Here is a 17,372-nt window from a genome sequence, read left to right on the forward strand (position 1 = left end):
TAAAGTGAACACCTGTTTGCAGCTGACAGGGATCACACCTTTAACTGGAGAGTTGAAGGTACTGGAGCCTGGACTTTCATTAAATATTTGCAGTCCATCTACAGTACATTGTACAACATGGACCCACTAAAATTTTCAAATTCTTTCAAAAAGTTGAAAATGTGTAAAAACAGCCAAAAGCGGTCACCAAGCCAGTACAAATAACGTGAATTATTTTGGATTCCACATTTTTTTCTGGAATTAACCTTACATTCATAGCTCTGAGATTAATGAAAATTTATTGAATACCTGATGGGGAGGCTCTTCATGGGCAGAAGGCCATGTTTTTTTTTAACCTCCATAGTCCAAACTGATAATTTGTTTCTACCAAGAATTCATTTTAGTTCTCTTCTGGCGATCCATCCTTTCGCTGAGTTCTGCTTTCATGTTACTTCTCAGCATGGGACTTTAATCAGTGGGAACTCAGTGGGAGCTCAGTGGGAGACGGTGCATCTTCCTCAAAGCATCTTTCTCTACTGGTTCGACTCTCATAACCAAAAAAAAGGTTTAAATCAATAACACAATTAAATCAAAGACAAAGGTTGCTCTAAACCTCTTTTTTTTTACCAACATGCTGCAGGTCACATGGCTGGCCATGCCTTAGAGATTTGACTTCCCCTGCTGTGTTCTTAAAATGTTGTGTACAAGTTGTGTCTCATCCTGTTTGGAATGATCGCAGGAGGCCTGGCTGGATAATTACACCACGCTCCAAAAGTTACTGGCAGGCCTGCTATAGTGATTCCCTGGTTATGATCACTACTGTTGGCTGCTGCTTTAGTTTGTATGCTACGCCTACATATTTAATTAAGTGTGGCTAAGTAATTCAAACATTCCCTCTGATGTCACTTTGGAGAAGATGTATAATTTCATATTTTACATATTCCTATTTATTTTGATACATATATGAATATATACTTATTTATGAATATATTTATACATTTTCCCTCAAGCTGTTTTCCTGCTGTGTCTGTGCTCACTACTGTTTGTGTTTGAAAAGAAGGGCGCCGGTATTTCAGAGCTCAGTCTACACTAAGTTTTGCCGTTCATTTTTAATTTGCATTCACATAGATTGTCAGAAAAGGAGGAATAGTAGGTATATACGCACGCGTACACAGATCCATTCATCTTTTTCAGAACCTAAGAGGAAGGAAAACTGTAGAAAGCTGGCACTGAAGGGACTTATCTCAACAGACACACCGCTGTTATTGAAGTGACACGAGCTGCTGCTTCGACTAACTTTCTGCTCTTACTTTGATTTTTCTGGTTACTTAATTCAAATGACAGTTTTGTCCAATTTTTGTAATGAGTTTTCATCTCAGACCGTACTGCACCTATATCATTTGACAAGGTGTGTAGAGCGCTGTTATCCCCTGCCAGTCCCTTCAGCTCAGCTTAAAAAGGGGGAAACTCTGTCAATCTAATAACTCACACAGCAGAGGATGTTTCAGCGGGGGGGGGGGGCAGCATATACAGACTGGTGCTGAAGATGGTGCTGCATTTTGTAGTTCAAATATAGTTCATATTTGTCATAAAATACATTAATTGTAATGAAAATATATTATTCTAGTGTTCCATAATTCAATTCATGTCCACTTTGGCAGTGGAACCTGCATGATCTTACAAGCAAGGTCTTGCAAGTTAAACCTCATAATGGGGAAATAATGAGATTTAATTACTAAAAGGTGTGAATAGTGATGGCTACTATTAATGAGAGTGACTACATGCAAATTAGAATCCTGATTAGGATCAGGCTTTATTGAATATCCTGGTATCTTTGTGCGTGTAAACATCATATCCTGGATTCAGGATAGGATTCGTGGATGAGCTCATATCCCAGTTTTCAGAAACCTGAATATGCTCCCTGTAGAATCCAGTTGAATCAATATGCACATCAATAAACTGTGTGTTGAAGGGCCTTGAAAGACCATACCAGTGAGTTTTCATGTTGAAGCCAAATAACCACCATTCATTTACACTTTGTGTCAGCGCCGCTCATTTCCCAGAACATGCAGCCACATTTTAGCTTTTGTAATATTTGGCAGAATTCTCTGAACTTTCAAAAAGAATGAATTGTTCAGGTGATAACACCCACTGTGAAATTCAGTGCTTTGCCTTACAAAACAGATGTCAACATTTATAACTCAAGAATCATGATCGGGCTTGTAGAAGAATCTAAAACATATATATATATATATATATATATATATATATATATATATATATATATATATGTGAATATAAAGTCAGGTTAGATTATGTACTCTCTCTCTGGCTGTTAGTAACCAGACGTTACTGCCGCTAAAGGCCAGTTATTCCAGTTGATTTTTAGGCCTCTAAAGAACGACACGACACGAAAGAATGACTTGTCGCACGTTGGTTCATCCACAGGATTGCTGCCTCATTCCTGTAACAGTGGTTCCAAAAAGTCCCTTTCGTGGCAGCAGAAACGTTCTGTTGTAGATGCACAGTTTGGCACGCGTCACAGCTACACGCCACCAGCTGCCGTCTGCTCGTTCCAGAGTCTGGCGTCCTGCTTGATCTGATGATGCAACGCCAGTGTCCCCTGTTTCTGGCCTTCCCCTGTCGTTCTGCTCACCTCGACGCCTTTTCCTCCTCAGTATACTGAGGAGGCCCAGACTGATACAGTACAGCAGCCGTTACACAGAAAGTGTGATCGACTTCTCGTCAAAGCTCCTCTTCAACTTACCAACTGTCTGACTTTTACTATTGAAAGCGTCACTACTTTTATTAGTTACTTCCTTGTTAACTGCTGTTTGTCACTAAACTTTCCAGGTCTGATCAGCCAGTGAGCTACATGGCAGCAGAATGGAGAAGAGCAAAAATGATTTAAATGTTACTCCACATTAATTGTGAAATAGCTGTAGATATGTAATTTGTAAGCACACAGGATTTACTGGACTGGTATTACTACTGGGATGGTCCTTTAATATTAAAACTCAGAGTACTAGTGTGCACGTCATGTCAGTGTGAACGTTTTGTAGTTATTAGATTAAAATCCACTGTGGAAAACCTTTAAAGTACGGTAGGCTTATCTATCAAAGACAGATGCAATGGGCTTCCAGATGCTTTATATTGGATCAACTGGAGACACAGGCAGTCATAACATAGACACAAACAAACCCCTGACCCTGACCATATTGTAAAACGTGTCTCCTGCCAGCTGGAGAATGTGTGAGTACAGACTCATGGTAAATGTCCTCACAGACGCCAGGGTAAATCCGGGCTTACGGTCAGAAAACAAAACATCATTCCCACTTACGTAACATGGCTTCTGAACATGACATGTGCAGCCTGTCGTGTAATTTAACCTTCTCTGTTTTAACAAGCAATGTTTAACGTTCTTTGTTTTTAATTTTTCTTATCTCCTCTTTGTTTGTTTCTTATCTCTTCTTGTCTGTTTCTCTTCCAGTCCGAACTGCCCTAATAGCTATAATCGGATTCATGCCAACAAAAGGAGAGGGAGCAATAGGATCTCTTGATTATACCCCAGAGGAGAGGAGGGCCCTTGCCAAAAAGTAAGATTTTGTAGATGAAAATCTTTCCAATGTTTACTCTCTGCAGAGCATGTGTTGTGTGTGCAGTGCTATGGATAGAGAATGATAATGAGGGGAATGTGTGGAGTGATGTGGAACAGTCTGTATCGTATAGACATAATCTTGCGGGTGGGATTAGCAAACACACAGGTTGAGGATATGATCAGTGCTGACATTACATGCATGATACTGGTTTGATGGCGTTAACACGGCAAACTCCGTGCAAGCATGTAACGTAATCAGCACCTGAGCCTCGGTGGACATCGCTCCTGCTAATAACTGCCTAGCCACAAAGGGAAAGGAGCTCGCCCAAGCCAGTCCTGGCATTGCAAGATGAAAAATTCATTATCGCCAAAATATCTGGTCTCTGGAGGGAACATGAGTGGGCACATTGCTCTTCATTTCACACCGCATTTCCCTCAGAGAAAATGGTACAAAGCCAGAGACGGAGAGGATCCAAGCTAAAGTCGCTGTTCTATTACCAGATGAGGCGGGGTCTTGATCACCCGGCTGTTTCATTAGCACATGGAGATGAGATAGGAAGCACTTTGCTGTCCATCCCTGATGGAAAATCTTTTTTTTTTATTTTTCCTTCAGTCTAAGGCTGAGGCAGCACTTCTCTTTGGTTTTCTCATCATGGATTTTTATCTATCTATTTATTTTTATTTAATTATTGTGTGTGTGTGCATGCAGTGCCCATGCATACAGCCTGTTGCATGGGCTCCTGCTCATTTTCCTATTTTTTAGCTTTTATCTTTTGTCATGCTTGTTTACATTGTTAGCAGTAACTTATTTAAGCTTATGTAACCATGCTAGTGAATAGAGTCCTGGTCTGTTTTATTTTTTATTTTTTTTTAATTATTTCTTTCACTCAGCTGCTTTTTTTGAATGTTATCATTCAGCCGCGCCATGGTTGCCTAGCAACTCCAGAGTTGCAATTGTTTACACCAGGGACCAGCTGATTGTATTGAGGCTGTCCAGCATGGCCACTGAAACAATGAACATCCTCTTCATATCAGGAGGAGTAGACCACACAGAGGATTCAAGAAGAAGAAGGAAGTGACAAGGGCAGAGAGCGTATTTCACTTCTTATCATCATCACTGGATCACTGGAGAAGAAGACGGACGAGCTAGCCTCCATATTGAGGAATCAGATGGACTTCCGGGAGTGTAGTGTCACGTGTTTCACAGAAACATGACTACAGGAAGATCCTCCAGATCAAAGCTCCGCCATACATACTCTAGTTCTCAAACGCCATCTTGGTGGTTGTTTGCACCGCATCCCTCTCCTAACCTGGCAACTGCGTGTGACGTCGTGCACATCATGTCAGGGGACTTCAACTAGAGAAGACACTACCAGAGGAGACAGGACCTGGACCTGCTGTATGCTAATGTTCAAGAGGCCTGGCGATTCATCCTCACACATTACTTTCTAGACATTTGCATTTACTGTATGCGCACTATATTTATTTTTATTTTATTTTTATAATAGTTTTTACTTTTTTACTTATTAACTTTCGGTTTCCTAACTGCATGCTGTGCAGTAGTAACAAAGCAGTTTCCCTGAGGGGATCAAAAAAGTTTTCTGATTCTGATCTCCTGTTTCTGTGCCCCTGGTGGTTGTGAGAGCTGTCAGTCAGAGGAGGCACAGCAGGAAAAGGCTCCTGTCCAATATTTTTTTTAGAGTTTGCCAAGTTTATGACTGACAAGTAAAAAGCCATAGAAGCTGGCTAGCTTGAGAGGCAGGAGGAATACATGCGGCCCTGTGGAAGTCTGGGGAGGTCGCAGAAATATGAAAAATGTCAGTCATTCCTCACACCCGAGCGCATATTTCACATGCAGGGGACCTGCTGTCATTTCACATTGTGATATTATTTGTTAAAAGTAATATACAGTGCAAGGGTATAGTGGTCTAAGTGTTGGTCGTGTTGCATGGTCTTACCAAAGGATCATGTACAGAACAAAATAAAGAAATAAACTCAAGACAATAAATTTTTAGAAAAACTTATAATGGAAGAGATGCATACTATCCTTCTGGTGGACATTTATCAGCCCTTCCTCCTGGGGGTGGACGTGGAAAGTTCATCTCTGGAGCAAAATTGCTGAAATAAGATATTTATTGCCAAATAAACACAGTATTTCTACTAGTAAGAATAGGTTGAGTTAGATTCAATTACACATCATACACTTTGTTTTCTACTGCTGAAACCTGGTGACAGGCCTTGCAGAGGCGTTTACTGTCAAAGGCCCCCTCACTAGTGCAGTTCATGGTACCTATATTTAAGATTTGTTCAGATAAATTCATCTTTGGTTGATGTGGACACTCGGTAAATAAGGTGATTAAGTTCAGGTTCTCTGCAACCACACTGACCCAAGTGTGGCAAGAGTGTAGGCTGAAGGGGGCTGAATTTATAAACATCATATCTAAGGTGTTGTGTCACATGTAAGTTGCTGAATTATGTGAAGGTACAAAATGTTTTTGGATTCATTTTCTTATAACCCTGGTGCCTGGTGCCAACAGTTTCTGTTGCTTCAAGCTATGTAAATAATTCTCTGGCCATAGACTACTATGACTCGCCTGTAGTGGGCCGGGGGGGACAGCTGTCACAGTGTGCCTTAATATTTGACAGTTCAACAAATAAACTGTGGGTGAAACACTGTGCAAAATACCAGAAAATTATTTTATTTTATTTTATTTTATTTTTTTTCAAGTTTGAAGGAGATTTTTTTCAAAGTATCTCTTTAATTTTTGGCTTAGTAAAACGTGTTTGATCTTGCATTTTACAGCCAATATATTTAGCTTTCTTCATGTGTATTTGAAGTGTTTGCAATGTGACATTTGATTGGCCGGTGCATTGTGTTGCAGCAAATGTTAAGCAGTGTTTGGCTTCACAACACTACTTTTTTTTTTTTTGCCTGAAAAGATCTATGTGTTGGGACCCCTACTATTTAGACAGAGCGGTCTAAACAAAATGAATCAGATGTGGCCTCAAGTCTGACCACATCCAAGGGCAAAATTGTTCCGAATGGCCACTCTCCACTGCCGGGCAAAACACCAGCTATCACAGCCTCCTGCATCTCACTGCCTCCCCAGTCTCTTTCTAAGAACTCTGCTTCTTGGGAATCATTGTAACCTTGACGTGAGCACTCATAGAGGGGCACACACTTTAAAACACACAAAACATGACAGCAGTAGTGAGGACCCTGCTTATGCTTACATGCTACATGCCCACATGATTGTTGGATTGTTTGTTTTGTGAAAGCTACAGAAACTGTGAGACAGTTTTTTTTTTTCCCCCAGTTTTGGAAAGCGGGTTTCTGATGCTGTTAGACGATCCGACGAGCATTTTCTGTTATTAATACTCAGGCCTTAAAACCTTCCCACTTCATTATTCATGAACCAATGATTGACACATCTCAAACTGTCCTCTCAGTGTGCATCTCAGATTTTACTAAACCAGATCCCCAGTTTTTGGCATCTCTCTGAGCTGAGATGTCTTCTTGATGATCAGCGCTTGTGCCTAAAAGGGCTCTAACAGTCATTCATCAAACCACCACAGAGCCTGTCTGCATGGCGTCTGCTTTAGGAGACATAAACTGCCTGTTTAAGCTGTCATAGTCCAGTGGCATGATGACTGGGGGCATAAGAGAACATTTGCGGTGCCTTTGCAAAATGCCTGATGCCTAATAATCCCAGCTTCTTCCCTATCGACATCTTAACTTTCACTTGAACAGAATCCAATTTTCAGTGTCGCTCCTGAGGAAGACTGTGATTTGGTTCATTTAATACCATAATGTATCCAAATCTATCCACGCCACCTTTAGCCCGAGGAGCTGTACGGTTATGATGTGGTGTTCCTCCGAGCATGATTCTTCCCCTCCTCCTTGCAGTTATAACATCAGTCCATTAGCTGCTGCAAGGGACAATTAGTTTTTATAAGACAAATCCACAGAAACCTCTTTCATGTGTTGCATTTTTATGTTCTTTTTTTTTCCACATCAATGCACTAAGCAGCTGTGTTGATCCTTCTCTTGGCAATATTACACCGAACCTCAATTCCAGGTCTGACACGAGGCCCTAAAGGTGCATGTAGCAGTCTGAGCCCATAGGAAGGACCTGGCATGTGAATGTGATGCAGGTTGTGACGACAAAAACAGCCAAACAGTACAGTCAGACAGCCAGTGCCATGAACACACACCTGTGTACACATATAATACACATTCTTGAAAAGCACGGGCAGCTTAGTCTAAAAATCTTTAAAACTTCATGATCAAGATGCCACATTATCATTGGCCAAGCACCAGAAGACGTTTGGTTTTTTTTTTTTTGGCAGATAAATCAGTGAGTCACCCTCTGCACTGGCTTTCAACTTTGTGTGAATTAACATTTAAATGCTTGATTATTTCAGAGTTCTTTGTCTGGTTTCTCTTTCTTTGTTCGTGTTGACTGCAGCACACTCTCTGACCGTCAGCCAACAAATCTAAACTGTGGCTCTGTATCAGACACACTGTTGACTGGCTGCCCGGTGCACTGCTCCACAGTAATTGTGTGTGTGTGTGTGTGTGTGTTTGTTCATGCTTACTCTGTCTCAGTGAGGAGATTTTGGGAAACCTTCACTTCTTCAAGGTGCTGTTTGAGGAGCAGGTCTTGCTTTTAGGTTCCACGTTAGAACTGGCTTTAGTTTTTAACCAGTTTTTAATGTGACTGACTGAATCAACAAAGTAATGAGATGTCCGTCTGGTTTCAGGTGTGTGGATAAATGTCCACACGTCTGCTTTGTTCAGTGATTCAAATGGATCTGGTCTTTTCCACCAGCTGTAGAAACCATCACCCAATCAGAGTTTCCTTCCGTCCTACATAGCAAGCTACACTGACTACGCTGACAGCGTTGTTATCAGTCAACTTACAGAAATAACTCTTACATCGCACGTCCATTTAATCACTGCATCAAGTTATCGGGTGCTACCGCAGCTTCTGTGTGGATTGAAAATGACACTGCTAAAAAAAAGTTGGATAAATAATTATGAGCGGTCAGATTATCTGACAGGCTCTAAACAAAGGCAAACCGTAAAACGATTACCCAAATAATTTGTTGATGCTGGAGTGTGTGTTTTTTTTTCTTTTTTTTCTGACTATGATTCATGCCAACTTTATACTTAAGGACATTTGAGTAATTCAGACTGTGCAAAACAACATATACTGGCCCTGACAACTGTGATCAGCCATTGTGTTCACATGAAGAGGAAGATTGGATAAACAACAAGTTGCCTTGGAAGTTCATTCTTATGCTAATTCCAAGGGGTAATTTCTGTGTTAACTTTTGAAGTGACTTATGTAAGTTTAAAGTTTATTTGAAAAGATTCAGGAGGCTCACTCACATCAATGCTTTTTCTTATTTTTTTTTGCTGGAGACGCCTCTCCCAAATCTTTACAGCGGAGGTGGTGAGAAAAGTTAGCATGACCCCGTGAGATGATTAAGACCCAGGTTGAAAAATACCAGAATTTTCCTTTAAGCACATAAGATGAGCATGATCATTACATTCACTTACAGCGATGTGTTTCAGTGACAAATGAAGATTGTTTGAAGTGTAGATTGAGAGGTTGAGAGGCAGCAGGATGATCTTAACCTCTACTTCCTGTCCTCCGGCAGGTCCCAGGACTTCTGCTGTGAGACGTGTGGCTGCTCCATGCGCTCTGCCCTCCTGGCTCTGACCCCCAACAGCCGCCCTAGCGCCGCGGACAACAAGGCCAAAGAACTGGCTCAGCAAATCAACTTCAAGGTACGTAAAGCTGGCCATTACACGAGGCACGATGGATTCACAGTTAGGTCAAACATTTAACCCCAAGAGCAGAAGAGCTGCTTGACAGCACAGGCTTCACACAAATGTCTGCTGCTGTTTTTGTTTTTTTTTCTCTCAGCAAACAGAGACGTGTCATACTCGCCACCCTGCTTCTCTTAATTTCTCTTTTTTACAGAAACAGTCTTTGGAAAGAGTAGTTAACAAGGACCATTTATAGAGGTTGTTATGGAGATTTCAGTCATATCACATGCTCTGCATTAGCAGATGAAGTTTGCCCAGTTGTCATGGAAGAGCAGAAAATCACATTTCAGCTTACTTTTATTGTTTCCACAGAACAAAGAATTTCCTCTCTCACAGTTTTCAGGCGTTTTATTTCTGCTCCCATCTTTGCCAGTGTATCGTCTGCCTTTCAGCCGTTTCAGCAACATGTTTCAGTTCTCCGCTTCTTCAGCCTCCAGCTCCAGTTTCACATCTCAGCTTCCAAGTTTTCAAAGAAACACATGTAGATGGATACCAGCTGGTTTCTCAGCCGTTTTCAACATTTCTTTGGTGGTTTCCTTGAGTTTTCAGGTTCCAATTGATTTCGGCTCTCCAAGTCTTCCTTCTGCATTTCAGCAGTTTTTTACTTTTCAGTGGTTTCTTTCAGAATTCACATGAATTTTCACATGAATTTCTAATTATTTATTACTTATTTGTTTTCTAGGTAAATGTGGCTATTTATTTTATTTCTTGTGATCATATTATCCAGCCATGGATCGAATGCACGGTGTAGAATAATAGATGACTGTAGTTCCCTGTGCTTTCGATGCAGGCAGAGTCCAGTTTATCCAGACAGGCGAGTGAGAGTGGAGGTGCAGAAAGCGAGCCTTCCACCCTCACCCAGGGAGGCACCTCAACGTCTGCTGGCCAGGAAGCTGCTGCTGACAGGCCCCAGGCTGGACAGGTAGGTGTTATACTGCTGTTCTGAGGTTACACAGCACGGCACACAACCTGCCCACAGCCAGCCCACCACACACACACAGAACACACCATCCCTGTGGTTTTTATATGTTTATAGCTTATCAGCTACAAATGATGCAACATTACTGGCAACTGTTTCTCAAATAATACACACAGTTTCCAACCAGGCATTCATTTCACTTCATTTCATTATGCAATGGCAATCAACTTGCAGATTCTACAAACATGATAGAGATAGGTATTTCATCACAGCAAACACTTGGTCAAAGTTTATTTTAATTTTATTATAATTATACATTTTTCTTCAAGGTTGTATTTTTGTTGCTGTGGTAATGCTGCTGGGAACAGCTGAGTTTACTTTCTGAAATCATCATCATGTCATTAAATAGAGTATTTTATTTTACAAAGTTAATAGAGACTGCGGAGAAAATCCTATCCAGCAAATTAAATACCTGTCAAATCAAGATGTCATCTCTTTGATGCAAGAGCCATATTAAAGAGGTTGCTGGACAAACAATTAGAAAAATACACTGTTGTCCATAAAGTTGGAATCATTTTGTTTCCTATTTATACACATCAGTAATGTTGTTTGGAAGAGAGTGATCAATAAAGTTTTGAGAAGTTATTCACTTTATCTATCAAGAATAAATCACATGGTCACAATCGTTTCATGAGAAGAGGTCAGATATATTTTATTCCAACTTTATGGGCAACAGTGTGTTTGACAACAGACAGATTTGACAGATTGTCCACCTGTTCCTAACATCAGTTGTACGTCTCACCTTGCCTCCGTGATGTAAGGTCAGTACACATGTGACATCATTTTCAGGTGCGGTCAGAGGTGCAGTAACCAATGAAACGCTGCCTTTCAGTCTGGTTTTACATTTCTCTCTGAATTTTTCATTTTCATTTCTGAAAAACAGACATGAAAGCAACATGCCGATGGTGGTTTGCTAATATCACCTGATGTTTGGCATAATTTAAAAAAAAAAAAAAAAAAAAAAAAAAAATCAGACCTGTCCTCACAGTGCTGTGGTTTGCTCTTCAATCCATTTAAGCTCCAAAGTATTGGACAGAGCAGCGGGTGTTCAGAAGCTCCACAGTGTACAGTCAAGAGGATTACGTGCTGCTGTCTGCGTGCAGTCAATTACCCATCTTTCACATTGTTCCTTTTAATTGGTGCCACGCTTCATCACCTGCTGTCATCCCGCTGAGCTCCAAAAATCATTTTGGAATTTGTATGGAGGGAAATGATTCTGCATGCTGACTGTGCGAGCAGCGCCACGCCAGCTGTATTTGTCGCACCGACTCAGCGTGTGAAATCGAGCAGCTAGACATCAGCGCGCGCGCTCTCTCTCAACATCAGCGTTGAATGTGTTACGGTAGCTTGAAGCCTGTGTTTCCACAGCTTCTTTTCACCACTTCAGATGATACGGCCGAGCTTGGTCGCCTAAGAGGGTTGATTCTGGCACTAGCTGCACCCCCCCTCCCCAAACAGAACCACAGCGACAGTCTGGAGGAGCGGAGCAGAGGGTGGACTTAAATGAGTGTTTTGAGTTTGGATAAACTGAGGAGGGCCATGTTGAAAAAGCAAGACTCACCATCTATCGCTGAAGTTGGAGGGAAAAGCTTACCCAGGATGAGACAGGCCAGCCCAGGGTATCTCACCCTGCTGTGGAGGATACCAAGGGATGCAACATAACCGCTGTTTATTTATTGCCTCCCTCCAGCCATTCTCTAATTGGACGATATTTTATGTTTTCTATGTAAAAGCTGAGGTCGTCAGCTCAGATAGGTTGTTAGTCATTCTCCTCACAGCCTCCATGTCCACCGCAGAGGACTCATTCTGTCTGCACTGGTCACTTTACATGAACACGAGCATCCTAAGTTTATCTTTAGCTCTAACACTTTAGGCTCAAAGTGGGAGCAGTTTTTTTAACGGAGCTGATCCAGGAAGTTCATGAATTACACATCATTTCTCTGAAGGAACATAAAAGGGAAAGATGCCTCACACAAATTTGGGAACATTTGCATGCAGGGTTCATTTTTCAGTGCGTACACACTACTTGAGTGTGTGTGTGTGTGTGTGTGTGTGTGTGAGAGCACATTAATGCCAATTAGGGCTGCAACTTGTGTTAATTTCCATAATTGGTTAATCTACTGATTAATATCTCAATTAATCAGTCGCTTGAACCATTAAATGTCAGATAATAGTGAGAAATTCCCATCACAGGTTCCTACAAACCCATGAGGATGTATGTGAATGTCCTGTTCTGTGTGTTCGACAATGCAAAACCCAAAGATATTCAGTAAAAACTAAGACAGCCAGAAAATATTCACATTTAAGAAGCTTGAACCACATTTTTTTTCCTGTTTTGCTTAAAAAAAATAATCAAGTCTCTAAAATTTCAGCTCCATCTGAGTCTGCAGTGGACACAGACTCACCAGGAAAACATAGCCTGGTCCGATGAATCTGGATTTCTGATGTAGTCAGAATCTCAAAGGAAGGTTGCCAACATCCCGTGGAATCAATGCCACGAAGAAATGAGGCTGTGTTGAGAGCAAAGAGAGGGAGTAGGCAGTACTAGTGTGGTGTTCCTGATGAGGTGCTTGGTGTGTGTGTGTGTGTGTGTGTGCGCGCGCGCGCACTGCTTTAAATCACTCATAAATGAGATACAAAGAATGTATTGTGGCCACAGGGTTTATTGATAAGCGTAACATTGCCGTGACTGAGCTCCGCCGGATAAACAGCGTAGATGATGAGTCAACTAATTGTTTCACCTCTGAAACCCAGTTCTGTCTCACTGATTACTCTCAATGCCGTCCTCATCCTCCGCAGCCAGAGTCACCTCCAGCCACAGGAGTAGAGGGATCCCTGCCCCACACGGCCCCCAGCACCGATCGCCCTCTCAGTCCCCGGCAGCGTCGCGCTCAGCAGCAGCAACAGAGCCAGCAGGGTCAGAGAGACAGCAGGGATCCAGGCATCAGGCCGGCCTTCGCCCCGGCCCCTCGTCAGCCTCAGGATGAAAGCCACGCGGGCTCCGCAGTCCTCATCGTGGTGCTCACTCTGGCTCTGGCTGCGCTCATCTTCCGTAGGATCTACCTGGCTCAGGAGTACAAGTTTGACTACGAGCTGTGACCGCGGACACTCGCCCCCCACCCTCCCCCTCCTCACCCCACCGCCCACCCCCCAACCCCGACTCAGCCCCCTTCTTGCCGCCGCTCCCAACCGAACTATGACCAGCTGAAGTGGAAGCAGAGAGCCGAGGCAGCGGCTTTTCCGGCCTCCTGCTCGTCAGAGGCACAGGGTTCGGTCTCCACTGAGGAGGAACTTTCATTCCTGCAGGGGAGGCACTCCACTCACCACAACACCTCCAGGGTGTCTTTTAATCAATGTGAATTTTTCTCTCCAGAGCTTCATGCATTTTTAAGAATGGGGAGCTTTGTTGTTCGAGATCAGCTCAGCAGCCGCCACACGTCCCCTTTCCATGTAATCGTTACCCACCCTATGGCTGCTGCCTATTCCCATTATTTAACTAAAAATTGTAATATAACATGTCAACAACATGGAATTATGGGGGATTTAAGTAGTGTATTGTTCATGGAAGCATCTGCACAGAGTGTATATGCTGTTATGAGTTCTTCTTTATGCGCTTTAACTTCTGCAGGTACCGGGCTCTGTTTTAACAGTGCAAAGGAAACAAGCGGTGCACAGAGACGGGGCACTGACTGTTTTGGTTCATGTGGATGTAGCTGGTACTGGTCCTTCAGTCTCAGTTCTGCTGTATCTCACGTTGTAAGCGGTCACATCATATTGTAGATATATGATATATGATGTGATGAGGCAGCGCTGTGCATTTTAAGAAGAAGGCATGAAACGCTACTTTAGCTAGGAGGCAGCAATCGATGAGGCCTGGTCATCTGGTGTCTCCTACAAAAACAGGCAGAGTGCTGGGTTATAACTGGCCAGTCTCAGCTTTCAGATCAGAGCCTACAGATTCATCAGCGTGCAGTAAGTGTCCTGCAGGGATTTAACTCACTGAAGGAGACGTTTTTCATACAGTACAAAGCAGCTGTGGAGAAGGGATATATCGGTCAATCAACGCAGACCCATTTGTGTGTTACTCCACGTTCCGTGATGTGTGATGTGTGGCACGCAGGGGTGCTGTCTGACACGGGCCATCAGAAAATACGACCCTGTTGTGCCTAGCAATGTTGCATCCAAATATTGTCACATGCTTAAAAAGAGTCAACAGCACCACAGCAGAGGAGAGGTGACTCATGTCTGACACTGGGCAGGAGAAAGTGTGACCCTCTGTACTGGAAATAAAACTAAAATACGCAGCATTAATCTCCAACCGAACTCTACGTGGCTAAGGTGCATTGTGGGTAATGTAGGCAGCAGGGTTTGAGGAGGAAGAAGAAAATATCTCTAGTTCTGCGGTGTCTATTTTAATCCTTTTTTTAATGATCTGTCTATCTGTCTGTCGGACACTGTTACAGGAGTGCAGTGCTGAATCAGTGGAGCGCTGCACATGGTCACAGAATATGGGCTCACACCTGCTATAATCACAGTACACTCTCATTTTAAATGCATCTAACTGGTTTAATGTGGGCTGTTCAATTTCACTTGTTCATCTAAAATCTTAAGCCTTGTTTTATTTTTGCTGTAGTTTCAGTTTGCACTTGTTGACTGAATCACCAAATTGCTATCATTTGCTCTAAGCTACCAGCTACCTACTTTGTGCTCTAATGAAACTCCCACCCACATTGGCCACAATACCAAAAGCAAAATAAGAGAATTTAAAGGTACGGAAAGTACCGACCTGCTTGTGCTGGTCATTGTTCCACCACTACAATAGAGCACACAGTGTAGTAATTCCCAGCGGGTGCTGTGAGGAGAATGAGGCGACTGTTCCAATCATTGGCTAAACGCAACAACACGTTTACTGAATCATAGCATGAGGTAAGAATTGCTTTGAACTATTATCACTATGGCAACGTTTTTACCGGGGAGATCATTTTAGGGATTATTTGCATCAGTAAACAGGACCGTGGTCTTCAGAAAATCACAGAAAACCAGCAGGTTCAGATCAGGTCTGCTTTTCACACCTTCATCCGTCTGTATCCATTTTATCTGAACCAGGAAGTCTTTTTGTTTTTGTTTTTTTTTCCATGGACACTGTAATTCCATTCGTTTGTATCTTACCTCCCTTTACCACCTCTCTCCCTGTCTCCCCTGCTGTTTCATGGTATTCACACCACGTCCCTGTGCATTAATCTCATTTGGCTTGCATTCTCTGTAGCTGTATGCAAACACTCATTTTTTTCCCCCCCTTGCTTGTATAAATAGACCCAAACACTGTCTAGCATTTACCCTCTTTGATATACTTTGAGTAGGGGTTTATCGCTCTGATGAGACTCAGAGGAACTGGGAAGCAATTTAAATTCATTCTGACGGCTTTTTGACATGTACAGCGACTTAGCAGCATACAAATAGCCAGAGGTAGTCGTAGCAGTCTACCTGTTGAGTGGAACAAATCTATTTCGGTCGATTTTCTCTTATTTGAGCAACACCTTAATACCTGCATGTGTCCAGGTTTTACTTGAAGGCAACAGAGATTCTCTATGAATATTCACATTCTCAGAATCTGTCCGTATCTGCCTCTTCAGTTATTGTGCCCAAGGCTGGTATACTGGCATATAAACAGAAAATAAACGACTTGAATGACTGAATGTATTGGCCATGTGTGAGGTTTTATATCGTCTTTCTATACCTGCACGTCCTACAGGGAACATGTAGCGTTGCTGTGGCCTATAAATAATCCCGATGATTGACGGGGTAATTGCCAGGTTCTAATGGTTTCAAAAATAATAATGATAATAATAATCACAGCGATTATGTCAGAATTCAAAGGAAGGACTTCAGACAATCTATAGCAGCTATGAGGCAGAATAATTAGCTGTGTGTTTCTGAGCTGTACAACTAACAGTAGTCCATCCACTCTTTGCTGAGATTTAATTCAAAACCACAGAACTTTCTGGTGGCGCTAGAAGAAAAGTCAGAGAATCACCAGACTCATCAGGATACGTCGTCTGGGCTCTGTGAACATCAGTGAATATCAAACACTGAGTCCATTCATTGAGTAGATTTTGGGATATTTCAGTAAATAAGTGAGAACTTGGACCTGCTGGTGGTTTCAGGTCAAAAGTCAGAAAATTACCAAAGTCATTAAGAGACATCATCAGAGCACCATGGATGTCTGTGCCAAATTCAATAGCAATCCAGCCAAGAGTTAGATATTCACAGAGCCCAAGAGATGGACCTCATGCTGCCACTAGTGGTATAATCAAAGGGTTTGAGTCAGTGATTCATGCAGTTCACGAAACCATGAATGTCTGTACCTAATATTGTGCCACTCGAGGGGAACTTGAGGGAATCACCAACATCATTAGGATACATTATGCTACTATCCTATTATTACAATGTCGACCAAACTCTGTGACCATCCATTTAATAGTTGTTGACATATCTAACTAAAACAGGAAACATCAGCAGATCACCAGAGTCAGAAGGATTCCTCCTATGGCACCATAAGACACAAACACCTTACTTACAGGTAAGTAAAGATAAAGGTAAGTAAAGCTCTCTCAAAGCCAAATTAACTACATGGCAGTTGTTGTCATTTCAGTCTCTGAGACTTGTCTCATGATTTAGTCTGATTAAGCCAGAGCTGTGACTGTTTGAGATTAAGATTTTAATCAGGTTTTTTATGAGGAGCGCTTGATGAGTTCGTGGCCTAAAGCAGAAGGAGATGAGTTCGATTATACAGAAAGTTTGAAGTTAATCATATTTGGTATTGCTGTGGTACTTATCTTTACCGCTGTAAATGACTGCGGTCATGTTTGTGATCCTCCGTACATGTTTTTCCTCCCTTAGCTTGAAAATGCGAACGATTTTAGGCAGGTAAGAATGTGCGTCTGTATGCAAATAAGAATTCTCCAGGACGAGAAGGT

General features: G+C 42.2%; 1 protein-coding gene across 1 annotated transcript in view; it reads left to right on the forward strand.

The window, feature by feature from the left end:
- Nucleotides 1–17,372, forward strand: part of ube2j1 (ubiquitin-conjugating enzyme E2, J1) — a 41,883-nt gene that overhangs the window by 19,057 nt on the left and 5,454 nt on the right. Inside the window, exons 5-8 of the mRNA XM_041064827.1 lie at nt 3,470–3,575; nt 9,245–9,374; nt 10,207–10,338; nt 13,195–17,370. Coding sequence (XP_040920761.1) covers nt 3,470–3,575; nt 9,245–9,374; nt 10,207–10,338; nt 13,195–13,494 — 668 coding nt within the window. The 3' untranslated portion in view covers nt 13,495–17,370. The remainder of the gene's footprint in view (nt 1–3,469; nt 3,576–9,244; nt 9,375–10,206; nt 10,339–13,194; nt 17,371–17,372) is intronic.

Source organism: Toxotes jaculatrix, chromosome 19 (assembly GCF_017976425.1).
Source record: "Toxotes jaculatrix isolate fToxJac2 chromosome 19, fToxJac2.pri, whole genome shotgun sequence".
Taxonomy (NCBI): domain Eukaryota; kingdom Metazoa; phylum Chordata; class Actinopteri; family Toxotidae; genus Toxotes; species Toxotes jaculatrix.